This window comes from Rhamphochromis sp. 'chilingali' (genome assembly GCF_963969265.1).
Source record: "Rhamphochromis sp. 'chilingali' genome assembly, chromosome: 3".
Taxonomy (NCBI): Eukaryota; Metazoa; Chordata; class Actinopteri; order Cichliformes; family Cichlidae; genus Rhamphochromis; species Rhamphochromis sp. 'chilingali'.
In genome coordinates, this window is record NC_137931.1 from 4,159,160 (window position 1) to 4,186,414 (window position 27,255).

At 45.3% G+C, this 27,255-nt stretch overlaps 1 protein-coding gene across 1 annotated transcript in view; it reads right to left on the reverse strand.

The window, feature by feature from the left end:
* LOC308394299 (uncharacterized protein) overlaps positions 1 to 27,255 on the reverse strand; it is a 1,060,216-nt gene that overhangs the window by 785,516 nt on the left and 247,445 nt on the right. Inside the window, exons 14-15 of the mRNA XM_080878552.1 lie at positions 23,276 to 23,449; positions 17,585 to 17,761 (exon numbers count right to left, since the gene is read on the reverse strand). Of these exons, the coding sequence (XP_080734678.1) occupies positions 17,585 to 17,761; positions 23,276 to 23,449 (351 nt within the window). The remainder of the gene's footprint in view (positions 1 to 17,584; positions 17,762 to 23,275; positions 23,450 to 27,255) is intronic.

The window sequence follows — 27,255 nt, forward strand, 5'->3', positions numbered from 1 at the left end:
ATGGATGTTGCTTTGTATTAGTTCTGGTATATTATACAACACAATAACATGATGCAGTGCTGCTGTGCACCATTTCTGCAAAGAGTGTGGTGCAAGCAAGGAAGATAAGATAACTCTTGCACAGTCATACCTAGTACAATAATACAACAAAATTGGAAACTGTCCCACCATAACACAATCATTTAGATACAATATTGGACTTTGTTTACATGTAACTGCACAAATAGAATTTAGAAATGTAATTATTGACAAGAGTGAACAACCACTTATAATGTAATCTACAGCTGTGACCAAACAGCTAGATAGAGAATCAGAAGTGTTGTGTTTTCTACAAAGTTTGCTGTTTCAGTGAGAGTCATATGTCATATCATTTCAAACAGTGGCGATCCAGAAATGTTGTACAAACGAGTAAGACTAACTATAGACTTTAGCCAAAGTTGTTAAGTTAGCTAAAGAGTTGGGATTGTGTGTAAGGCATAAATAAACCTAAAATGCAATGTTTTGGACGTTCTTTGGCACATTTCCCTACTGTAGGGGTCTCTGCAAGCATACGGGGCTCTGAGAGGGAACAAGATGACAACGAGGAATTCTACTGGAAACAGTCGATCATGTCTGTCAAAGCTGAATTCAGGGCAAACTAGGCTAAATTAGTGTTTTTAGCTAACAGCTACAGTAAGCATAAAAGTGACTGTTGGGCTATTATTTGTTAACAGGGGCGATTTTAGCCCATTTTTGGGGTGCTTTGGTTCATTTTTGGGGTGCTTTGGTTCATTTTTGGGGTGCTTTGGTTCATTTTTGGGGTGCTTCAGCACTTACTTACTTTTTTTTGACAATATTTCCTGTTTGTGTGACACACTACTAAAAATATAAAAGGCAGAACTTGGTTGAGAGGTAACATTTTAACAACAAAAGTATCCATAATATTTTTTAATATTTTGTAATAATTTATTTGTAATAATTTATTCTGTTTCAGGAGTGTTTTTATGTATCTGTATTATATTATACAAACACATTAAAAGTGAATCTCTGTCCAAAATATGCACTCAGTTTACTTCTTACTCACTATGAGCATCATTCATTATTCTCCTCCAGTAATTAAGGTTAGGATATGTATTTTTTTTATTCCAATCCATTCTTCTTTGGCAGCATTTAAATAACCTTGATCAGAATTGATGGTTTTGTTACAGACTTTTCAAAAAAGTGTTTTGCTTTTCTTTCACAAATGTGGGATTAAATTGTTAAAAAGTACAAAACAGTGATGTCATGTTTTGTGACGAGGATCCAGGCACAGAGAGACTTGATGGATTTAATAATCTTTTGATTTAATAAAGAAATTTGCAGACTTGCACAGAGATGGTAAAATTATGATGACTGATAAAGGAGGCGAAGACAACAGACGATGAGGACAGGGAGGATGCAGGGACCGACAGAGACGGGGAAGAAGTCTCATTGTGACGAGTAAAGTGTATCTTGGCTGGCTGGGCAGCTCTCTGGGTGCTCAGCCCCCCGAAGCTCTGATCCTAGAATCGCTCCTGAATTGTGTTAATACAGTATGTCAAAATGAAAGCATAACTGTACAGGGTGGGCCAGTTATATGGATACACCGTAATAACATAGGAATGGTTGGTGATGTTAAAGTCCTGTTTGTGGCACATTAGTATATGTGAGGGGGCAAACTCCTCAAGTTCGGTGGTGACCATGATGACCATTTAGAAGTCGGCCATCTGATACCAAATGATACCAAACAAGGCAAAGTAAATAATTTTTAAAGGTAAATGTAGAGGAAACATCAAAAGTTGTCACGGCTGGGGCAGCAGTCGTGTGGTGGAGTGAATGAGGACCAAGATGCAGACGGCGGTGGAGATGCGAGTGGAGATTTATTTACAGTGAAAATAACAAAGGTGAGGGAAGAAGCGAACATCAACCTAAACTGGGAAGAACTAACAGACAAAGCAGAAAACATGAGGGCAGCAGGGAAACACAGAGATGACACGAAGAAGGAAGAGAGACGTGGAGAAACACCGATGGACACGGAGACTTTTCACCTGTTCCTTTTGTTTGAAGTGGCCGAACTTGGCCACAGTAGGACGTGGTCTCCCGGTCGCAGCCCGCATGGGGCCGATGCGATGCACTCTATCAAAGGCGATGTTCTTCACCGTGTCCTCCAGCAGCTTCAGGTGGGTTTTGATGAAGTTTTTGCACTCTGAGCCTTCTTCATCACAAGATCCTGGAAGCACTGATCAATGTAATCTTGGAGAGCCTCTAAACTCTCCCCGTTGTTCTCCAGGGTGTTGGAGATGATTTAGACAAATGTTGTTAGTTAGAAGACTATTGATAAGTGTATTTGGTAATACTGAAGCTTAAAGGAATTTGTTCAATTCTAAACTACCGTTCACTTTAATTTTCCGCCAAAATCTCCGGCGTCTGACGTCAGTTACAACATGAGTCGCTTACCTCTGACACTCTGAAGTCACATTGAGTTTTCCTCACTGACTGTTTTAGACAGGATTGTGGGAGCAACACAAAAAGCAGCTTCAGCTGGAAACACACAGTTTAGTGGCTTTGCTGCTCGCTTTAAGTCACAATAAACAGGAAACTCATTGTGTCTCATGTCAGAATCACTCATATACAGGACAGGAAGAGGCGGAGCTTATTTCCTGCAGGGAGAGGTTAGCAGTCTGTGTCTTTCTCATTTCTGACTCCTAAAGAGCTGAAAAACACAGGCTGTTATTGGTTTGATTTGATTTGATTGATTTTTATTGATTAGCATTCAAATATCTCAGTGAAGACAGAACAAAGATCTACCACAAAGAAAGCATGAGACAAGGCTAATCAAAAGGTATTGGCTGAAGCATTTGCTTATTACGCCAACCCTTTTAACAAAAGATCTTTTTGCATGCAGCTCCTGTACACAGGGCTCGAAGCAAATAATAAAACAAAGCAAAAACAAAACAAACAAACAAACAAAAACAACTTTCCACCTTAGATAAGTAACGACATCAATATATATATTTTTCTAATACTCTATTTTTAAACATATTTTTAAACAAGGAAAATGAATTACACCTTTTTAAATCACTGTCAGAACTATTCCACAGGTTAACTCCTCTAACAGAAACACATCTCTGCTTTATGTTTGTCCTTATTAGAAATCTGTTCCCCTTAAGTCATATTGACTCTCTCTGACTTTGAACAGCTTCTGAGTACTGGGGCAAAGCAAGTTATTTTGTGCTTTATACATTATCTGTGCCATTTTATATTCAACTAAATCATAAAATTGCAGGGTATTCAGATTAACAAACAAAATGTTAGTTGGTTCTATATAGTTTAATTGGTTTATAATTCTTATAGCTCTTTTTTGTAACTTGAAAATATGAAGAGTGTTTGTTTTATATGCATTACCCCATATCTCCAGACAGTAAGTCATATATGGAAGCAACAGAGTACAATAAAGTGTGTGTGTATAATGATTTTTTGTTCAGGACATGCTTTGTTTTATAGAGAATAGCAATGGTTTTTGACATTTTTGTTTTCACGTGGTTTATATGAGACTTCCAACTCAGCTTATCATCAATCATCACTCCAAGAAATTTATTTTCGTTCACTCTTTCAATTTCAATTCCATTAACCCTGATTTTAGATACATTTTTCATTTGTCTAGTGCCAAAAATAATCAATTTTGTTTTCTTTATATTTAACGATAACTTATTTACATCAAACCAGTTTTTTAATATATTTAACTCCTTTTCCGCTGTAGTCAGAAGCTGTTCTAGGTTTTTACCTGAGCAGTACAGAGTGGTATCATCAGCAAACAATACACATTTTAACAGTTTGGAAACACTACATATGTCATTTATATATAATATAAATAATTTAGGGCCCAGCACAGAGCCCTGAGGAACACCACAAGTTACCTTCAACTGCTTAGATTTTACATTATTGAATTCGACATATTGATATCTTTCATCCAGGTAACTTTTCATCCACTTGTATGCTATCCCTCTTATGCCATATCTCTCTAGTTTATTCATTAATATAGAATGATCAATTGTATCAAACGCCTTTTTTAAGTCTATAAAAACACCAACAATATATTCCTTATTATCTATAGCATTAGATATCCCTTCAACAAGTTCCATCACTGCCATCGAAGTGGACCTTTTCACTCTAAAGCCATATTAGTTATCACTTAGGAGATTATGCTTCTCAATATATTTATCAAGTCTATTAACAAATAACTTTTCTAAAATTTTTGAGAACTGTGGGAGTAGTGATATTGGCCTGTAATTGGTAAACTGACATCTCTCTCCGTTTTTATGGATTGGAATAACTTTTGCTATTTTCATTTGTGAGGGAAACACACCAGTTTGAAAGGACAGATTACAAATGTATGCGAAAGGTTGCACTATATATTCTATAATACTTTTAACTAATATCATGTCAATACCAAAACAGTCAGTGGACTTTTTATTTTTAAATGTCTTCACAATGTTAATTATTTCATTGGGGAATAAATCACGCCTGAGCTCTACCCACTTCGAGTCCAGAGAGTTTTATTCACACAGCGCTGGAAAGAGAAGCTGACCAGGGGTTACATTGGTGCCGTGAGCCGTCAATCGAGTGTTTGGACGGTGGACTCCTCTCAGCAACGTGGGCCAGTTTCAGCGCTGCACGTTTGATTCATTGTTGTTCTTTCTGACACATTTAAAAAAAAAAAAAAAAAAAAGGAGCATATATAGCATTTTTGTTCTATTCTAGTTGTTGTGATGGACATCACAGAGGAGGGATCGAGTACTCCTAATGTTGTTGGTAGGGGTAGGGGGTTGTTATGTTCCCCTTTGCGTTTGCGTTATGACACTCCTGTTAGTGGGCGTGGTTTTGTTAGGGGGGATAGTCAGGGGATCCCAGGGCCCCAGTCCAGTGAAGGGGTTGTTGTCCCCCCCCCTAGCCCTGTGTCACACACGTCTCAGAACAACAGTTCACCTTCTCCTAACCCAGATACTATTGCCACGGAGATTGTGAGTCAGATGGGGGATGTGATCCAACTGGTTGGTCAGAGAGTAGCGCAGAGTATCTTAACCCAGCTCAGCCCGTCTGCTAGTACCCCCTTACCTGCACCCACGGCCACACCTTTCCATGCTGTGTCATCTACATCTGCTGTTGATGCTGCGCCGGTGCAGTTTGTGTCCCACAGGAAGCTTAAGGACCCACCATGCTTCAGAGGGGATGGTTCTGATCTCATTTCTGTGAGAGAGTGGGAGGATCTGATGAGAGCCTTTATAAAGCTGGGGAGTCTGAGACCTGAAGAACAGGCTGAGGAGATTCTTGTTCATTTGAGAGGCAAGGCTAAGGATGTGGTCCAGGTTGGCATTAGAAACAGTGTCGTAGATGTCACACGTGATCCTGAGGCTATTTTTGGAATCCTGAGGAGACACTTTGACTCTGCTCAGTGCTCACCTCTTCCACTGGCAGACTTCTACACCACTCTCCCAGAGAAAGGCGAAAGTGCATTCGATTACTGGCTTAGGCTGCACCGTGCTGTTGATCTTGCTGTTGAGCGCCTGAAGGAACGAGGACAAGCATTGGGTAGCCCCAGCACTGAGGTCACCCGAATGTTCATCAAAAACTGTCCCTCCCCTGAGCTTGCCATGATCTTTAGATCAAAGACAATTGATAAATGGACAGCCAATGAGGTCCAGGAAATCCTGTGTGAGTCCCACTCTGGAGGAACGTTGATGTCACGGCGACGGATGGCCGGTACTGAATAGGACTCAGGTGCAGAAACCCAGAGCGGAGACAGTAGATGATTTAACAGTTTATTACGGTTAAGTGCAAGGGGGAAAAAAAGGGAAACGTGGCAAAGACAGAAAATGACGAGACGTGGAGCCTTGGTGTGGCGTGCCCAGGGGAACGTGGCTAGGGCGAGGGAACGAGGCCTGAGAAGTGGAACGGAGCTGAGTGGGGAACAGTCACACTGAGGGGAGAGGATATAGGAGTTAGGCAGGTAGTGAAGGCAGCTCAGAAGTGGCCAGTATAAGAGCAGCAATTCTTACTTGCAGTTAGGGACCTGGAGTGTTTGAGAGGGGGATGATGAAGATCCAGGGGAGGCTGAGTGGCGTGGAAAGGCTGACCTGAGATCCGGGGCTCCAGATGGAGTGTGATGGCAGGAGGGCAGGCAGGTGAGGCACAGAGGGATTTCCAAAATGATCACTAGGTATCCCGAGTCCGGAGGTGGAGTGAGCCAGGGTGGGTACAGCAACTGTAGTACAAAAGAGTCTTTGTTAGTAAGATAAATCACAGCGAGAATTTGAAACACAAGACCTGTTACCAACATGGGTTGATGACGAACTGGCAGTGAGTGAACATCGATGTGTGGTTTAAATCCCTCTGGCTTGATAGCCTGCAATAGGCTCCAGGTGTGCAGGAGCTGGAGTTGGCCCTGCCCAGGGGCGGATCCCAGGTCAGTTCAGGAGCCTAATGGAAACTCCAGCCACCCACCGTAGACCATGACAGTACCCCCCCCTCAAGGGACGCCACCCGGCGGCCGACCGGTCCCCAGCCCGCGACGTGACCTGAAAAAATCAGAGACAAGAGCAGGATCAAGGATAAACGAGCGAGGAACCCAGGCACGTTCCTCAGGCCCATACCCCTCCCAGTCCACCAAAAACTGGCGACCCCGACCACGGCGACGGACGTCAACGATCCGCTGAACCGTATAGGCCGGATGACCATCGATGAGCCGGGCGGGCGGAGGGGGGTCGGAAGGCGGGCACAGCACACTGGACAGCACAGGCCTGACTTGGGAAACATGAAAAACCGGGTGAATCCGCAGACTGGGAGGAAGCTCGAGCTTCACAGCAGAGGGCGAGATGACCGAGTGGATGACATACGGCCCAATAAACCGAGGAGCCAGCTTGCGGGAGGAAACTTTAAGGGGAACATCCTTAGCCGACAGCCACACCTTCTGTCCTGGAGCGTACCGAGGAGCTGGCGACCGTAGACGATCTGCATAGCGGCAGTGGCGGGCAGCAGCTTTCTTCAGTGCCTCCTGGGTCCGAGTCCAGACGCGGCGGCAGCGCTGGAGATGGTGCTGGACGGAAGGCACAGCCAAATCAGCCTCGTCCTCAGGGAAGAGGGGAGGCTGATAGCCCAGGGACGCTTCAAATGGAGAGAGACCAGTGGATGCGGAAACATGAGAATTGTGCGCATACTCCACCCATGGGAGATGTGCTGACCAGGTAGCCGGGTTATGGGAAACCATGCAGCGGAGCATGGACTCCAGCTCTTGGTTGAGCCTCTCAGTCTGCCCGTTGGTTTGAGGGTGGTAACCAGAACTGAGGTTGGCTCGAGCACCCAGGGCAGAGCAGAAAGATTTCCAAACCTGGGATATAAACTGAGGTCCCCTGTCAGAAGTGACCTCGGCAGGAATCCCGTGGAGTTTGAAGACGTGGTCAACCATCAGTCTTGCAGTTTCCGTGGCAGTGGGTAGTTTCTCCAGGGCAACGAAGTGAGCTGCTTTTGAAAACCTGTCGATCACAGAGAGTATCACTGTTTTACCTGCTGACCTAGGCAGTCCAGTGACAAAGTCCAGGGAAATGTGGGACCAAGGACGAGAAGGTACGGCTAGAGGTTGTAGAAGACCGGATGGTCGCTGATTTCGGGTCTTGTTCCTGGCGCACACGTCACAGGCAGAGACGTAGTCCCGCACATCATGTTCCAGAGTTGCCCACCAGAAGTGACGACGTAGTAGTGCGATGGTGCGGCCGATTCCAGGATGGCAGGAAAACCGGGAGGTATGAGCCCACTTAATTACAGCCGAACGGGTTGCTGTGGGAATGAAGCGGCGGCCCGGAGGACCTGTGCCAGGGTCTGGTTCATCCAGTAAAGCACGCTGGATGGATTCCTCTATGTCCCAGGATAAAAACGCTACGCGGCAGGAGGCAGGAAGCACAGGAGCTGGTTCGGTGGGTTCAGCGTCTGGGTCGTAAAGACGAGACAGGGCATCAGCCTTGGCGTTCTTGGAACCTGGACGGAAAGAGATGGCAAACTTGAAGCGATCAAAGAACAGAGACCAACGGGCCTGGCGGGCGTTTAGACGCTTAGCTGTTTTGAGGTAAGTAAGGTTTTTATGATCTGTGAAGATGGTGAATGGGTGTTCAGCTCCTTCCAATAGGTGACGCCACTCTTCCAGGGCTAACTTAATAGCCAGCAACTCTCTGTCTCCTACATCATAGTTGCGTTCAGCTGACGAGAGTCGACGTGAAAAAAAGGCACATGGGTGTAACTTGGCCTTGGAACCTGAATGCTGTGAAAGGACTGCTCCGACGCCGACGTCGGACGCGTCTACCTCTAGAACAAATGGCTTGGAGTGATCTGGGTGACACAATACTGGAGCTGAAGTAAATAGGCGCTTGAGCCTACTGAATGCTACCTCAGCTTCAGGTGTCCAGATGAACTGTCTTTTGGTGGATGTGAGTGTAGTGAGAGGAGTGGCTACCTGGCTGTAGTTGCGAATAAACCTCCGGTAGAAATTGGCAAAGCCGAGGAAACGTTGTAGGTGCTTGCGTGACGTGGGCGTGGGCCACTCCAGGATCGTGCGGATCTTGGCTGGATCAGTCTTCACCTGCCCTCCTGCGAGTATATAGCCAAGAAAAGTGACAGATTGTGCATGAAACTCACATTTCTCGGCTTTGACGTAAAGTCGGTTTTCCAGGAGGCGTTGGAGGACTGCTCGGACGTGGACATGGTGTTCCTGGGGGGTCTTGGAGAAAATGAGTATGTCATCAAGATAAACAAAGACAAACTGGTTCAGGAAATCACGGAGCACGTCGTTGACCAGGTTCTGAAAGACAGCGGGGGCATTGGTTAACCCAAACGGCATGACCAAATACTCAAAATGACCTAGGGGCGTATTAAAAGCCGTTTTCCATTCGTCCCCCTCCCTGATGTGGACAAGGTGGTAGGCATTGCGGAGATCCAGTTTGGTGAATACGGTGACTTCATGGAGGGGTTCGAAGGCTGAGCTGATAAGGGGTAAAGGATATTTGTTTTTAATGGTGATGTCGTTTAACCCTCTGTAGTCTATGCATGGACGGAGTGATTTATCCTTCTTTTCCACAAAAAAGAAGCCGGCGGCCACTGGAGAGGAGGATGGGCGGATGATACCTGCAGCTAATGACTCGTGGATGTACTTTTCCATGGACTCTCTTTCTGGTCTGGAGATGTTGAATAGCCGGCTAGAGGGAAGCGGAGCACCAGGTAGAAGGTCGATAGCGCAGTCATAAGGCCTGTGGGGTGGTAAGGACGACGCTTTGTCTTTACTGAAAACTTCCTGGAGGTCATGGTACTCAGGTGGGACGAGTGTGAGGTCAACCGGATCAACGCCCGAGGTGTTAGTGTCAGGGGCACCCGGCGGTAGGGCAGACTTGAGGCAGTGGGCTAGACAAAAAGGGCTCCAACTAGCGATTTTACTTCCAGACCAGTCTATATGAGGGTTGTGTTTCTGTAGCCAGGGGTAGCCTAGGATGAGTGGTGAATCAGGAGAAGAGAAGGTGAATAAGGTAATGGCTTCATGGTGGTTTCCAGAGGTGACGAGGGTTACGGGGCCAGCCTGATGGGTTATCTGAGAGAATATTTGCTCGTTTAATGCGGTAACAGGGATGGGAGGATCGAGAGTCTTGAGTGGCAAATGAAGGCGTCTAGCGAGAGCTAAATCTATTAAATTTTGCTCTGCTCCGGAATCAACGAGAGCATGGAGGGGGTGAGAAACCTTATTTAGACACAGGGTGACTGGTAGAATTAACCGGGGTTTGGAACTGAAAGAGGATCCGTCCACCTGTATCCCCGAAATTACCGGCGGGCGGAGCCTTTTGGCCGAACCGAACACTGCGCTAACCTATGCTCCACTGAGCCACAGTAAAAACACGCGCCCGACCGAAGCCGTCGTTCTCGCTCCTCTGGTGTGAGACGAGAGCGGCCGATTAGCATAGGCTCCGGAGCGGCGTCCGTTTCCACGGAAACGGGAGCGGATGTTGACACCGGACGTGACGGTGGAGGAAGTGAAAACGTACGAGGCGCAGGTTTACGATGTTTCTGGTTCTTTTCTGCCTCCCTTTCTCTCAGGCGATTATCTATCCGAAGGGAAAGGGAGACCAAGTCTTCAAAGGATTCGGGCTCATCGCGGGAAGCGAGCTGGTCTTTGAGCTCGTCGTTTAAGGCGCGACGGAACACTCCCCGAAGGGCATGATCGGGCCAATTGGCCTCGGCGGCTGCGGTACGGAAGTCGATAATGAACTCAGCGACACTCCGGCTCCCCTGTTGCAACCCGAGCAACCTTTCATCAGAACTACCCTCCGATACTGGGTGAGTAAAGGTCTTTTTAAACTCGCACAGAAAATCATCAAACGAGCAGGTTGGGAGCGGGTGAGCCGACAGGTACGCCTCGGCCCATAACAGCGCCTTGCCCTGTAGCTTAGCCACCAGATATGCTACCCGAGCTGATTCGCTAGTAAATGAACGGGGTGAATGCGTGAACGCGAGAGAACATTTCAGTAGAAAGGCCGTACAGCGGCCCCGCTCCCCAGAGTACGGCTCGGGTTCTGGGAATGCAGCATCGCGAAACACGGAGCCCGAAGGGGTCGGAGCTGGGGAAGACTGGGGAGGTTCTGCCACGGGCGCAGGGGACGCGGAGGATGGGCCTGGAGGAGGGGAAAGAGCCGACTGAATCTCCTGCAGGGAAGCTAAGATCCTAGCCTGGGTCTCGCCTATGGCTTGACACCGGGTGTCGAGAACCTGCAACGCTTGCTCATGAGCCCCTAAAATGGCTCCCTGCTTGGAGACTGCTGCACGTACTGGGTCTGCTGAGTCCATTTGTTGGCCAGTTCGTACTGTCACGGCGACGGATGGCCGGTACTGAATAGGACTCAGGTGCAGAAACCCAGAGCGGAGACAGTAGATGATTTAACAGTTTATTACGGTTAAGTGCAAGGGGGGAAAAAAGGGAAACGTGGCAAAGACAGAAAATGACGAGACGTGGAGCCTTGGTGTGGCGTGCCCAGGGGAACGTGGCTAGGGCGAGGGAACGAGGCCTGAGAAGTGGAACGGAGCTGAGTGGGGAACAGTCACACTGAGGGGAGAGGATATAGGAGTTAGGCAGGTAGTGAAGGCAGCTCAGAAGTGGCCAGTATAAGAGCAGCAATTCTTACTTGCAGTTAGGGACCTGGAGTGTTTGAGAGGGGGATGATGAAGATCCAGGGGAGGCTGAGTGGCGTGGAAAGGCTGACCTGAGATCCGGGGCTCCAGATGGAGTGTGATGGCAGGAGGGCAGGCAGGTGAGGCACAGAGGGATTTCCAAAATGATCACTAGGTATCCCGAGTCCGGAGGTGGAGTGAGCCAGGGTGGGTACAGCAACTGTAGTACAAAAGAGTCTTTGTTAGTAAGATAAATCACAGCGAGAATTTGAAACACAAGACCTGTTACCAACATGGGTTGATGACGAACTGGCAGTGAGTGAACATCGATGTGTGGTTTAAATCCCTCTGGCTTGATAGCCTGCAATAGGCTCCAGGTGTGCAGGAGCTGGAGTTGGCCCTGCCCAGGGGCGGATCCCAGGTCAGTTCAGGAGCCTAATGGAAACTCCAGCCACCCACCGTAGACCATGACAGTTGAACTCAAGCAGCACGACAGCCGAGAGAGTTGCAGTGAATGCGCAGCAGATATCAACAGCGTTGCCTGTCCAGCCAACAGAGAAGCACATTCAGCCACAGTCGACAGATTCAGCTACTTTGGAGCGGCTCATAGGCATGCTTGAGAAGGTTCTGCTGCAAAGATCCTTTCAGCCTGGTTTGACCACGCGGCCTAACTCCAGACGTTCCAGGATTGAGGGCCTACATGATAAGCCCTGCTCCGTCTGTCATGATATGTCTCACACAGCTTTCATGCACTGCCGAGATCACAAACTCTGTTTTCTGTGCCACTCAAATGACCACACCAGGCGTGCCTGTCCTGGATCCTCGTCGTCTTCTGCCCCTCGACGGTCGGAAAACTAGTTGATCCACATTTGAGGGAGGAAAGTGTGGATCATCTGAGTGACTCTCCCACTTGCGACAGCGATGACCTGGGATCCATGTATGAATCTCTGTGCTCCACTTCGCCACCTGGTACGACAGTTGTCTTCCAAATGACGCAAAGAATTAAGAAATCTGACAATTTGTTTTATACGACTGTGGGGACTGTGGGCGGAGTTTCACTGAGAGCCATGATCGACAGTGGCTCTATGTCGTGCTCTATTAGTGAGGCTACTGCTACGCGGCTTTTACAGTCCTGCCCTGATCTGAAGCTCGAACCAGCTAATGACATTGTTGTTGTTGGTGCTGGGGGTCACCAGTTCCAACCTAAAGCAGTTTGTGATTTGGAAGTGACTCTTTATGGTTTCAAGCTGCTCATCCCCATGCTGGTTATTCCAGGCCAAAGTGACGACATGATTATTGGCAGTAACGCTATTAAGTCGTTGATTCATGTAATGAAGAATACGGATGAGTATTGGAGGCTTGTATCTATCTCAGGTGATGTCACCAATGATGACTGTAGACAGTTTTTATCCATGCTTTCCAATGTTGAGCGTTGGCGAGGAGGGGCGGTGCCTGATAAGATTGGCACAGTGAAGTTGAGACAGCGTGTTACGCTGGAACCCTTTCAGGAACACCTTGTGTGGGGTAAATTACCTCCCTCTTCACCTCTATCAGCAGGCTGCACTGTTATTGTTGAGCCTACACAGTCTAATACTGAAGCTTAAAGGAATTTGTTGAAAGGAAGAGGCGGAGCTTATTTCCTGCAGGGAGAGGTTAGCAGTCTGTGTCTTTCTCATTTCTGACTCCTAAAGAGCTGAAAAACACAGGCTGTTATTGGCTGGCTGACACTGGGATTAATGTCCTTGAAGCCAGCAGTCTTTAATGTCCAGGTTCAGAACGGGCAGGTGAAAAACAGTCCTTTATGTCCTCTGATGTTCAATAAACTGTCCTGATTACTGAGGGAGCAGAGAAAGTGTCTCCATCACTCACCACAGCTGGATGCTCTGAAATCCTGGAATCCAGCTGTGGAGAGGAGCGCCGGCGGCGTGGACGCAGTTTAGTAATCAGGGAACGGGAGAGGAGGGAAACACAGCTGGGACCAATTACACACACGAGACAGGAAACAGTAACACAGGACTGTCAAAGTAAAACAGGAAATATAACACAGAGTCCAAAGTAAGGAGACGTGGGACACAGTGAAGACACAGAAACAGAAACCAGAACTATAATCACAAAACAAACTCAGAAACATAAAGAGTGAATCAGCTGATTCAGTGTTTGTGACAAAAACATGGATCCTGGTTAATAACTTTTATTTGTTTGTTTCTGTATTATTTTGTGTATCGTTCTTATGAGCTGTTGTTTTGTCAGTGAAATATTATTTCATTGTTTTAAGCTTTTTGTTGACTTTGAAGTGCTTAAGTTGATATTTTTGAACATTTAATTTGTTCGATTATTGTCGAGTCGATAAAACTGTCAAACGCACAGCTGCTTCCAGCACGGCCGGAGGAGAGGTGGCCGAGCAGACGCACAACACACACAGCTCACAGGTTTGCATTTCTAGATATTGCAGATGTTGCAGAAATTGAGAGTAAAGAACTCAGAGATCCAGCGCTGTCTCCTGCCCCTTATTTATACACCACAACACAACGACAGGCGTAACTCACACAAACGGGTAACATGAGGCTCAGATGCTTTGGACGTGTTCACATATACTGGACACAGAATGATGAAGATGGAGCTGCAGGAAGGAGGAAAAGAGGAAAAACACAGAAAAGATTCACAGATGTGGTGAAAAAGGACACGACAGCTTCTGTTTGTTAGTTTGGTTTTTCTTTATTTGGTAAAGATTCAGAAATAAAGAGAAGATCACATGTTTGAATATTATATTAACGTTCTGTAATTACAACAAGTTGTAAAATCTTTCCAGAGTGAGACAGAGACTGTGCAGAGACTGTAGAAGGACAGAGCAGCAGCAGAGCAGTCCAGATACACTGATGATCCTCTGTCAGATCCAGAGGGACACACAGGGCTGATGCTGGACTCTACATTGTGTCTGACAGTGGAGCTGTTCTCAGAGCAGTTCACTCTGCAGCACTGACAGTCATCTGCACTTCATTCCTCTGTCAGTCACTGCTGGATGAAGCTCTCCTCTCCACCTCCCAGTAACATGGCCCAGTCAGAGCGTCTCTACACACAAGCTGCTGCTGCTTCAACCTCTCTGGATCATCAGGACACAGCTGCTCCTCTCTCAGCACACACACCGTCCTGTTTACCATCATCACCTCCACCTGCAGAGAGAAGGAGGAAGGGCAGAGGAGATAAACGAGTGTTTCCAGAGACTCTTCATCAGCTGTCAGTCAGTGATGCAGCACATCCAGTATAAAGAGCAGCAGGGACGTCAGTGCTGGGACTGTACTAGGACTCATTGTTGCTTCACTTTTTCTAATCTTTGGATTTTTATTGAAGTTGCTGAAAATGTTTTTCCCTCCTAGTTTGAGTTTGGACTTTCATTCATTAGAAGAACCTTGGTGTGTCCACTCTGAGCTCTGTAGGAACCCCAACAACAAGCCCAACAATCCAGATGGACGGTTCCAGCTGTTAACTGGAGGAATTCCATCCAAACATCTGCTCTCACTAAATTCTTCCTCACCTACAGACTGTGTTCTTCAGTGCTTTAAACTTGGAAATCAATGCAGTCATTGGTCTGCGTGCTGCTTTGTTCAGAGAGCTGATTGGCTGTTGACAGTGTTTGATCAGAGCGTGTCAGCCGTTACTATGGTGACCATAAAGGTGAGAAACAGGAAGTGTTTGTGTCCAATCCTGAAGCCTGTCACCGTTCTCCTCTCACAGCTTCACTGAGAAGCTGCAGCTTTACAGGAAACACTGGATCTTTGTTTCATACTGACTGTGTTTAGTACAATACTGCTGACAGCACCACCCACTCACTCCATCACTCTACTGACCCCAGAGTCTCCAGTCTGTAGTCTGGACTCTGCTGAAGATCAGACAGCTGCTTCACATCTGGATCCTTCAGGTTGTTTCCCCACAGGTTCAGCTGTCTCAGATGGGAGGGGTTGGACTTCAGTGCTGCTGCCAGATAATCACAGCTGATCTTTGACAAACCACAGTCCCTCAATCTGTATAAAGAATGAAAGATGTAAGTTTATTAGACAAAGTGCTTGAAATCATTCAGTGTTTCATCATCTGTTCAGAGCTGAAGAAGGTTCAGAATGTAGAAGTTTAGAAAATGGAAACTCCAAACAGCTGAAGCCAACAGGAAGCAGCTTCAAACAGGAAACTGTGCAGAGTTTCAGACTATATGTCCTGATGCAGCCAGTTGGATTTTGGAGATTTGAATCTCTGTTCTGTGACTAAGTCCTTGAATCATTTCTTCCAGTTGGTCCAACAAGACAGACTAAGTATTGGACATGTGTTGTGGCTCCATCAGGGGAGCTTCTAAATGTGATGTGATGGCCCCTCTGGGTCTGTCAGGTCACAGCACTGAAGAGAGCTCAAACTGGGCACACAGCTGTTCCAGTCTGGACCAAAGACTCTATACTGGGACTGAGGGACTGCTTTGACTGCACCCACTGGGACTTTTGAAAGGCTCATGTTCTCACTTAGATCATCGATTTCTACTGACATTTCTTTCTGGGAAAAATGGGGATTACTTTGGAAACAGGAAGTATTTTCCCCAATAAGCAGCCCTGGATTAGTAAATCACTCCAACATGTTCTCAGGCAGAACAAGCTGTCTTGTTATGAGGGAGAGAAGAAAAAGATTGAGGCACAGAAACCTGTTGAAAGAGAGATAAAGCAGCTAAAATCAGGTGTAAAAGTAAAGCAGAGGATGAGCTGAATAAAGGACACTCAAGGCTGGCTTGGAAAGGAATGAAGTCCATGGTGGGGATGCAGAACAAGGAGCAAAGATGAATGTGATGCTGAATCAGCAGAAGACTTGGACTCATTTGATTCCAGCTTTGATATCATTGATTTCAATGAAGAGCTTTGTGATTGTAGCAAAGGGCTGGTAGCTCTGAGAGTCCCACTGATGAGCTGTTTGTGTGGAAATCTCTTAGTGGGACCAAAGAGAGAAAAAGCCCTGGTCCTGATGCTGTGGGAGGGAAATGATTGAAGTGTGCTGTGAGGAACTGACTGGGAGATTTTCACACATTTTCCAGTCCTCCTTGGAACAACAGGAAGTTCCCAGCATATGGAAACAAAGGTTAAGTGTCCTATGGCACTCAGTGATGATGGTGCTGTGGCCCCACCACCTCCACCTCTTTGTAAAGGAACTAACTGTAATCTGAAGCTTCAAATGGAACTAAGACTTCCTCCACTAGGTGGCAGTGTCTGATGAGAAAGTGTTAGTGGAGCTGGCCTGGAGTCAGAAACAGGAAGATGCAGGATTTGGGCTGAAATGGGCAAAAGTGGTTAGCACTAGTGCCTTAGAGCAAGAAGGTTGTAGGTTGAAGCTTGTTGGTCAGCTGGGCCTTTCTGTGGAGGTTGGATGTTCTCCCACAGTCCAATGAAATGCTGCTTAGGTTCATTGGTGCTTCTACATTGGCTGTAGGTGTGGATGTGAGGGAGTGCTTCTCTGTCGCTCTCTGTTGGCCCTGTGATGGACTGCTCACCTGTGCAGGTGGACCACGCCTCTTGCCCTATGACAGCTAGGGCACAGGCTGCAGCCCTGTGAGCATAAGCTGAATAAACAGTTAGCAAAAATGATCCATAGATGGCCTGAAATCCCCCAGTTAGCAGTTTGGTAGATAGCTATGACATGCTAATCCCATCCAGCAGCTGTATTCTACCTGTAAGCTGATCCCTGCTGAGCCAAAGCACTTTTTCATATACAAATTACAACCTTTAATAGAAACCTATTGGTCAGCATCTTATTAGCCTGCTGTTAGCTTCATTCCACAGAAAACTGAGAGAAACTAACAGAGTTGATAAAGAATAAAGAGAAATGTGCTGATTTAAAGCCTTTGAAGTGCTTCAGATGATCTCTGTCCACTTCTGTCCACTCATTCATTCATGTAAGCTTTCTAATGCAGCTTTGATCTTCACAGTCTGCTTGATGAAACTCATTCTAACCCTGAATGTCAGAGTGTTCCTGCTTCTCTTTCCCATCATTCATGCTGGCAGTGGAGGAGATTTGGATGTTGGACTGTGTTTTGGATGATGTGTGTATGTTTGTGTTGGACTGCCGTCTGTAAAGCAAACGCACATTTTGCTTTGGATTTCAGTGTCAGACAGACTTTAAGGTGCAATGAAGAGTTTGAGAGTTTCACAGTGAATTTTCCAGTGGAGGATTTTTCTTCTTCTTTGAAGGTTTGAAATGTGAACATTGTTCTGCTGCAGTCAATGGACTAAACCAGAGAAGAAGAAAACAGACTTTACCATGAAGATCCTCAGTGTGGATCAGTATAATATCAGCCTGATGTCTGCAGTTTAGTGTCAGCACAACTTTCTCATCATATTCATCTCGGCACAACTAAAACATGCTGACTGACCTCAGAGTTTCAAGTTTACATCCTGGACTCTCCAGGAAACCACACAGATGCTTCACTCCTGGATCCTGCAGGTTGTTGTTGTCGCTCAGCACCAGCTCTCTCAGATGGGAGGGGTTGGACTTCAGTGCTGCTGCCAGATAATCACAGCTGATCTCTGACAAATCACAGTTCCACAATCTGTATAAAGAATGAAAGATGTAAGTTTATTAGACAAAGTGCTTGAAATCATTCAGTGTTTCATCATCTGTTCAGCGCTGAAGAAGGTTCAGAATGTAGAAGTTTAGAAAATGGAAACTCCAAACAGCTGAAGCCAACAGGAAGCAGCTTCAAACAAACACAACAAGAGAAAAAACTCTGAATGTTTCACATTAAAGTCGTACATTTCTCATAAAAACAGGACAAAGACTTGAAAAAGTCGTGTTTTTCCTTCCAGGAACCACATGGCTTCACTTTTAAAGGTGAAGTGTGACAGAAATGGACATATTGAAATCAATGATATCAAAGCTGGAATCAAATGAGTCCAAGTCTTCTGCTGATTCAGCATCACATTCATCTTTGCTCCTTGTTCTGCATTCCCACCATAAATATAAAGAGGCAAAACTCACATTTTCCAAAATCCTCTTTAAGCTTCGACAATAAAGGAAGATAGTTTTATACAAGTCTTTGTGGTTTTCTTGTCACCCAGATGCCCGAGTACTTAAACTTGTTATAGCTGGGTTTAAAAGGGGCTAAAATACACAAAACTCCCCAGTTGTCGTACAGATAGACTTTGCCTCGCTCTTCCCAAAATTCACTTTATATCCAGAAATTGTCCCAAATTCCTTAAGTATGCATTAAGGTGACCTTGAGGCTCTTAAAGGCGCCTATAAATAAAATGTATTATTATTATTATTGTAAGTCTATCCAAAAGTTTGCGGAGGCTGTTCGATGGGTTGGAAATAAATAAAATCATGTCGTCGGCATAAAGAGAGACTTCATGTTCGATACCCCCTCGATGTTTTCCCTCAACACCAACACATTGTCTCAGAGCAACAGCTAGCGGTTCAATGGCAAAAAGGAGACAGAGGGCATCCCTGTCCTGGGGGGCAGATTATTGTTAGTCTGGACGGCTGTTAGAGGGGAGCAATACAATACTTTTATCCAAGATACAAAATTAAAGACACATTTTTTAAGCGTATAAAAAAAAAATCCCATCTCACCCGATCCAACGCCTTTTCTGCGTCAAGCCAAATGACAGTTTCCAATGTATCACCTTTAACATGGGTATAAATGATATTTAATAGAGCTCTAATGTTCAAAAAAGAGTGCCTAATAAAGCCCGTCTGGTCTGGTGAAATAATGGAGGACAAATACTTGTGTAAGCGACGGGCCAACACTTGAGCCAGGATCTTGGTGTCTGTGTTGAACAAAGATATTAAACGACATGAACGACAATCTAAATGGTCTTTTTCCTGTTTTACAATTAAACACATCACTGCTTGATGCATTGTTGGAGGCAACGACTGTGAGAGGAAGGATTCTTCAAAAGTTGATTTTAACAGTGAATTCAGTCGGTCAGAAAACTTTATGAAAAAATCAGATGGATACCCGTCGGGGCAGCAGATTTTCCAGACTGCATGCTCCGTACGGCCGTTTCAATTCCAACATTAGAGACAGGTTCCTCCAGACTAGCGATCGCATCTTCTCCCAAGGAGGGAATATCAAACACCTTATTGAAATCATTGTGGATCTCAAGGATAGTTTGGTTGTCTGTAGACCTTATTCCCTGGTCATTGTAGATCTCAAGGATAGTTGGTTAGCTGTTCTTAGTCGTAGCTGGTGAGCTGATAACTCGCCTGTTTTTTCTCCATGTCCATAAGCGTAGCTGCAACTTAGACTCAGCCTGTTTTGTAGATATGAGATTGTATTCAGTTTGTCATTGTAACCGCTGTGTATATAATACAGGCTCAGGAGAGTGGCTGCACACAGCATGTAGTTTAGTGTCACGGTCACAGTGGCTGACCGTATGGAGAGTGTGTGGAGGACTCAGGCGCAGACACTGGCGCAGACATGGAACTGAGTTTTGAACGAAAAGCGAGCCTTTATTTCGGCTGAAGACATCAAACAAGGCAGAATCACAGTGAAGAGAACTAAACTGGGGAACTAATACTATAATAAATCATGAAGACATGGAAAGCTATGGCTAAGAATACAAAAGACTGGGCATGAAAATATGGAGGGTGGGAACACAGATGACGCGACACAGAGACTAAATACACATGAGGGATGATCAAGTTCCAAACATTAAAACTGTCAAACCTGCAGGGGGGATTGGCTGTTACAAACCTGAAATATTATTTCTGGGCAGCTCAGATGAGACCCCTGACTGTATGGGTGCGGGATTTGTCTGAAACTCAGTGGCTAAACATTGAGAAGACAATGTGCGAAAGATCATTGGAATCCCTGCTTTGTTCTAACATTTCAATTAAAAATGTGCATATGGGGGAACGGACGAGGGTCACACTAAAGATTTGGCGTAGAATCAAACAATCATTTGGTCTTCCAAAAGAAATTTCAATGTTATCAAGGCTCTCCTCCCTGCAGGGTTTTTCTCCTATTGTGGAAGACTCTGGCTTCAGAGCATGGTCACATAGCGGGCTTCATAAACTTTGTCATGTTGTGAGGAATGGGCACCTGAGCTCATTTGAACAGTTGAGGTCAGTTTCGGCTTCCTTCTTCTGACTTTTTTAGATTTCTGCAGCTAAGAAGCTTTTTGACAAAACATAAAGAATGGAGGCAAGTTTTGGAGCCCTCACCCATTGAGGAAATATTTCTAAAAACATTTCAAAGTAATTCCTCCCCAAAATTAATCACTCATTTTTATAACGCATTTATGAGTTTCAATACAAATGCAACTTTGGATATTAAGGCAAGGTGGGAAGCTGAGACTGGCACTCAAATCTCAGAGGACACCTGGGAAGAGGTGTTCGGTGAAGCCCATCTGGTGACTAATTCTGGGCTGTGGAGAGAATTTAAATAGAAGGTGGTCATGAGATATTTTAGAACCCCAGAGATAATTGCCAAAATGAAGCCTACAAATCCTGACACCTGCTGGCGAAATTGTGGTACTTCTTTAGGAACCCACTCACATATATTCTGGTCATGCCCAAAAATCTGCTCACTTTGGAATGACATATTTAAAGTTCTCAGTACAGTTTTCCAACAACCATTAACAAAAGACCAACAGTTAGTCATTTTAGGAGTCTTACCAAAGGGTTTTGCGGGTAAACAATAAAAAGTATCTCTTAAGAATCTTACAGCAGCACTAAAGTGTATCACTATTAAATGGCTGAATCTTGACCCACCTTCATATAATATGTGGATTGATAAAGCAAGAGAAATTTACCAGATGGAGGAAATAACATCTGCTCTGCGGATTCAGAGAGAATTGTTTACTGAGCGTTGGCGACCCATACATGCTTTACTGTTTCAATAATTTAGCATAGGTCTGTTTCGTTTTGTCCATTTACGGCTAAGTTTGTCACATGTTATTTAATATTACATAAAGTTTTTGTTTTCTTTTTGTTTTTGTTGTTGTCTGTTTGTTTGCTTGTTTGGGTTTTGTTTTGCTTGGGTTTTGTTTTGCTTCCCAGTTTTGTTTTGTGCTTCCTAATTGCAGTTCTTATTTTAATCTACATTTCTGCATTGCAGTTCCTGTAACTGTCCTACTTGTGAACATCGACAAGCACAAGTTGCAATGTTGTAAATTATAATAAAAATTGAGTTTAAAAAAAAAGAACATTAAAGTCGTACATTTCTCATAAAAACAGGACAAAGACTTGAAAAAGTCGTGTTTTTCCTTCCAGGAACCACATGGCTTCACTTTTAAAGGTGAAGTGTGAAAGAAATGGACATATTTGAAGTCCAACACCTTTTTCCAGTCACATTATTAAAGCAGACAAACTACAAGCTCATTTTCATTCCAACAAGTCATCTTCTGACCTGGACTAACAACACTGGTCTCTATGTGCAGCTGGCTGTGAGACCAGTGCTCAGGGAGCGTCTACAAAGTGCAACACTGAAAGAACATCACACACTCATTTGCTTCCAGCACTTTCACACAAACATCTACTGTCATTATTGTCACCAAACTCTGTGGATCCTTTATTGCAAATTCAAATGGGATCAAATGGTCAGACAAAAGAGGGTTATGAGGAAATATGATGAAATGTTGTGTATTAGCAGCAAGTTATTGAATCATTTTCCTCAGAAACCAAACAAAATGATTGACAAACATGTTTTTACAAAGTCAGTGTTGGACTTGGATCAGCAGGATAAGCTGATGTTTAAAGGCATTTGAGTCTCGCTGTATGAGAGTCCAGTTCTTACTCAATATTTATGGATGATGTTCTTTCAGTGTTGCACTTTGTAGACGCTCCCTGAGCCTCACAGCCAGCTGCACATGGACCAGCTGACATTACCCAGCATTAGAGGCGGCTGTAAAAAATTCATGTTCCCATTTAAATGGTTTTAATTTGAATAAAACGATGTTGATTCATTCAATCCTGAATCGATGTTTAATATAAATGTATTTTGCCAGAATCTCAGGTTAAAGCTCACAAACTATTTCAACAAGCAGCAAACAGCTAAAACAGTAAATGAGAGCAGCTAAACACACAAAGATGGAAACACAGAGCGTGGATCGTTCACTCGACGGCACGTACACGGACACGCCGTCGGGGCTGAAAGTGGACAGCTCACAGATCCTGAAGCTGCAGGTTTCATCTGTCTCCAACCAAAACTGAGTGAAGCAGCAGCAAAAGAAGATCCAAACTCTGCTTCACGTTTGATAAATATGCTCATGAATTCTCTCTGACTTTGGCTGTTCCTGCCTGCACAGCTCTCTCTCTCTCAGTGTACTCCAAGAACAGCTTCAAACATCTGTTTCTGCATCATTCACTGTTTATTAGCCACCAGTCTGCTGTTGTGTTCAGTGCTGTCGGCCTCTGACAGTAAAGCCTCATTTCTGCTGTTCCATGGAAACTTTTTAAAATGATGACAGATTACAAACTCTCAGCTGTGTCTGTAATCAAACCTCTGTAACTTTGCTTCACTTCAGCAGCATCAGCTCATGTTCACATGTTGCTTCATGGTTTGCTTCAGTTTTTGATCGACTGCAGAATATTTTGAAGGTTATCTGCTATAAAAAGCCAGAAGAGGAAAATCTGCTTCATGTGTTTCTGTTTGATCCTCAGTGACTTTGACACAAAGGCCTCTGCTGTGATGATCACACCTCTGATCAAGTCTCACAGTGTCACAACTGATAAATGAGTTAGAATATTTCTGACTGTCTGCTGTGTGCCGTGACCTTTGACCTGCTAAAGACAGTCAGCTGTGGATTATTCATTGTTGTGTCTGATACTTAGAACTGTGAGGAAGAAGCTACACAGTTAATCAGGGTCCCCTCTCTCTGAATCAGGAAAGGTGGGCAGGCCGCGTGTGGGCCGCGGGCCATACGTTGAGTATCACTGTTTGAAATGTGAACATTGTTCTGCTGCAATCAATGGACTAAACCAGAGAAGAAGAAAACAGACTTTACCATGAAGATCCTCAGTGTGGATCAGTATAATATCAGCCTGATGTCTGCAGTTTAGTGTCAGCACAACTTTCACATCATATTCATCTCAGCACAACTAAAACATGCTGACTGACCTCAGAGTTTCAAGTTTACATCCTGGACTCTCCAGGAAACCACACAGATGCTTCACTCCTGGATCCTGCAGGTTGTTTCCCCACAGGTCCAGCTCTCTCAGATGGGAGGGGTTGGACTTCAGTGCTGCTGCCAGATAATCACAGCTGATCTCTGACAAACCACAGCTCCACAATCTGTATAAAGAATGAAAGATGTAAGTTTATTAGACAAAGAGCTTGAAATCATTCAGTGTTTCATCATCTGTTCAGAGCTGAAGAAGGTTCAGAATGTAGAAGTTTAGAAAATGGAAACTCCAAACAGCTGAAGCCAACAGGAAGCAGCTTCAAACAAACACAACAAGAGAAAAACTGAATGTTTCACATTAAAGTCGTACATTTCTCATAAAAACAGGACAAAGACTTGAAAAAGTCGTGTTTTTCCTTCCAGGAACCACATGGCTTCACTTTTAAAGGTGAAGTGTGAAAGAAATGGACATATTGAAATCAATGATATCAAAGCTGGAATCAAATGAGTCCAAGTCTTCTGCTGATTCAGCAGAAGACTTGGACTCATTAGGACTCATTACCTAATCAAACCTCTGTAACTTTACTTCACTTCAGCAGCATCAGCTCATGTTCACATGTTGATTCATGGTTTTCATGGTTGATTCACCTCATTTTTAAAAAAATGACCTCTGACAGGAAAGTCTCATTTCTTTTTTCTTTTTTTTCTTTTTTTTTTTTTCTTTTTTTTTTTTGGGCCTGTCCCGTTTGGCTCTTTTGCCATCAGAATTGTTGTCTAAAGGCAAAGAAAGATGCCCAACGGATTTACTTTACCAAACTGACCATCCCAGCCTTGCCGTAATGGTCCATTTGATTCACCTTTTATTGTTTATTTTATTTTCACTTACTGAATACCGGACAGACTTGACTGGGGGAAAGAAGGGGAGAAAGAAAGAGGGGAAGAGAAACAGCTGAGAAGAGGGACGGGGGAGAAGGGCAAAAGACAAAAACCAACAGAACGGGCAGAGAAAAAAAAATGCATATATCAATCATCTGGATCACCTGCTGAGAAAGAAAAAAGAAAGCAAGCAGAAGAGAACAAGAGTAATAGAATAAACAACATCACAATGATACAGTGGGGCAAAAAAGTATTTAGTCAGCCACCGATTGTGCAAGTTCCCCCACTTAAAATGATGACAGAGGTCAGTAATTTGCACCAGAGGTACACTTCAACTGTGAGAGACAGAATGTGAAAAAAAATCCATGAATTCACATGGTAGGATTTGTAAAGAATTTATTCGTAAATCAGGGTGGAAAATAAGTATTTGGTCACCTCAAACAAGGAAAATCTCTGGCTCTCACAGACCTGTAACGTCTTCTGTAAGACGCTTTTCTGTCCCCCACTCGTTACCTGTATGAATGGCACCTGTTTGAACTCATCATCTGTATAAAAGACACCTGTCCACAGCCTCAAACAGTCAGACTCCAAACTCCGCCATGGCCAAGACCAAAGAGCTTTCGAAGGACACCAGGAAAAGTATTGTAGACCTGCACCAGACTGGGAAGAGTGAATCTACAATAGGCAAGCAGCTTGGTGTGGAAAAAATCAACTGTGGGAGCAATCATCAGAAAATGGAAGACATACAAGACCACTGATAATCTCCCTCGATCTGGGGCTCCACGCAAGATCTCATCCCGTGGGGTCAAAATGATCATGAGAACGGTGAGCAAAGATCCCAGAACCACACGGGGGGACCTGGTGAATGACCTGCAGAGAGCTGGGACCAAAGTAACAAAGGTCACCATCAGTAACACACTACAACGGCAGGGAATCAAATCCCGCAGTGCCAGACGTGTTCCGCTGCTGAAGCCAGTGCATGTCCAGGCCCGTCTGAAGTTTGCCAGAGAGCACATGGATGATACAGCAGAGGATTGGGAGAATGTCATGTGGTCAGATGAAACCAAAGTAGAACTTTTTGGTATAAACTCAACTCGTCGTGTTTGGAGGAAGAAGAATACTGAGTTGCATCCCAAGAACACCATACCTACTGTGAAGCATGGGGGTGGAAACATCATGCTATGGGGCTGTTTTTCTGCCAAGGGGACAGGACGACTGATCCGTGTTAAGGACAGAATGAATGGGGCCATGTATCGTGAGATTTTGAGCCAAAACCTCCTTCCATCAGTGAGAACTTTGAAGATGAAACGAGGCTGGGTCTTCCAACATGACAATGATCCAAAACACACCGCCCGGGCAACAAAGGAGTGGCTCCGTAAGAAGCATTTGAAAGTCCTGGAGTGGCCTAGCCAGTCTCCAGACCTCAACCCCATAGAAAATCTGTGGCGGGAGTTGAAAATCCGTGTTGCTCGGCGACAGCCCCAAAACATCACTGCTCTCGAGAAGATCTGCATGGAGGAATGGGCCAAAATACCAGCTACTGTGTGTGCAAACCTGGTAAAGACCTATAGTAAACGTTTGACCTCTGTTATTGCCAACAAAGGTTACGTTACAAAGTATTGAGTTGTATTTTTGTTATTGACCAAATACTTATTTTCAACCCTGATTTACGAATAAATTCTTTACAAATCCTACCATGTGGATTCATGGATTTTTTTTTCACATTCTGTCTCTCACAGTTGAAGTGTACCTCTGGTGCAAATTACTGACCTCTGTCATCATTTTAAGTGGGGGAACTTGCACAATCGGTGGCTGACTAAATACTTTTTTGCCCCACTGTATATGGGAATATGACAGTAAATACTAAATGTTAAACATTATTGTGCAGCACATAAGATCAACAGAACACAGTGTGCTTTGAGGTAGGAGCCAAAAAGGGTGTAGTTTGTGGGTGTGATCACCCATGTGTACACCTGTGAGCATGGATGCGCTTGTTTTTTGTTTTTTAAAAGGTTCCTTCATGTAATAATCTGCTAGAGGGTGTGGGGGGGCCACAGCCCCGTCCTCCAGGGCGTGAAGCAGGTGTGGAGGAGATCAAGACTCCAGACATCCAGAGGCCCCCAGAACACAAGAGACCAAGGAAGACCAACAGAGGGGCAGCTGCGCCACTGTCCCGGAAAGAGCTGAGGAGAGTCCCAGATGAGGGCTCACTCAGCAGCCGCGGAGCAGAAGCCAGGGGGAGTTGCAGTGACGCGCCCGTGAGCTCCGCCGGCAGCCAGCTGCGCCTGAGTGACCGAGCCCCAGGCCGAGAGGCCGGGGGCACCCCACCTCCGAAGTGGCCCGAGCGAGCCCCAGGCTCCAGGCCCCGATAAGCGGCCGCCAAGGAGTGAGCCGGTGTGTACCTGGACGCCCATCCCCGGACACAAAGAACCACCAACGCACCGATGTCTGAGGGGGTCCGCCACTGGCAGGGGAAGTGGTGGTGGGGGGAGATAGGCCTCCAAACCTTGGAGGGCCTGAGATGTCCCCAGAGAGGTGGCGCCTGACACCCAACCTGACATATAGACACAGACATACAGGCACACACAGATACAAACATCCATTCCCACCCTCATGCTCTCATATGCACTTACTCCACACTCAACCAACGTGGAGACAAACATAAAGAGACGCTGTACACACGATCACACTCCCCAAGCGTACTCTACAAACCGGGTCTAGGTGCCCCCGCCCCTGGAGGGGGGGACTGCACCCAGACCGAGGTGGTGTTTCCCTTTTCCCTGCGGTGGGGGGAGGCAGACCGCCCCGACTCTGCAGCAGCAGGAAGGCTCCACACTCCAGACCGCAGCCGGACGGCCAACTCCTCCTCCTAGCCCCCCTGCTCCAGCAGGTCGCAGAGAATGGGGGTGAGAGAAGACTCCAAACCTCCCTCCACCCGCTCATTGTAATGTTGATGCATGTGTGTTCTAAGGTGCATTTAAAACCCAGGAGGGCTTGGAGCTACCTGCCAGAGAGCAGCAGGTAAGTGCATGGTCCCTCCTGCTAGCCCTCAATGTCTACGTGTATTTAAAATTGAGAGGTGGGCAACGATGCCAGGGGT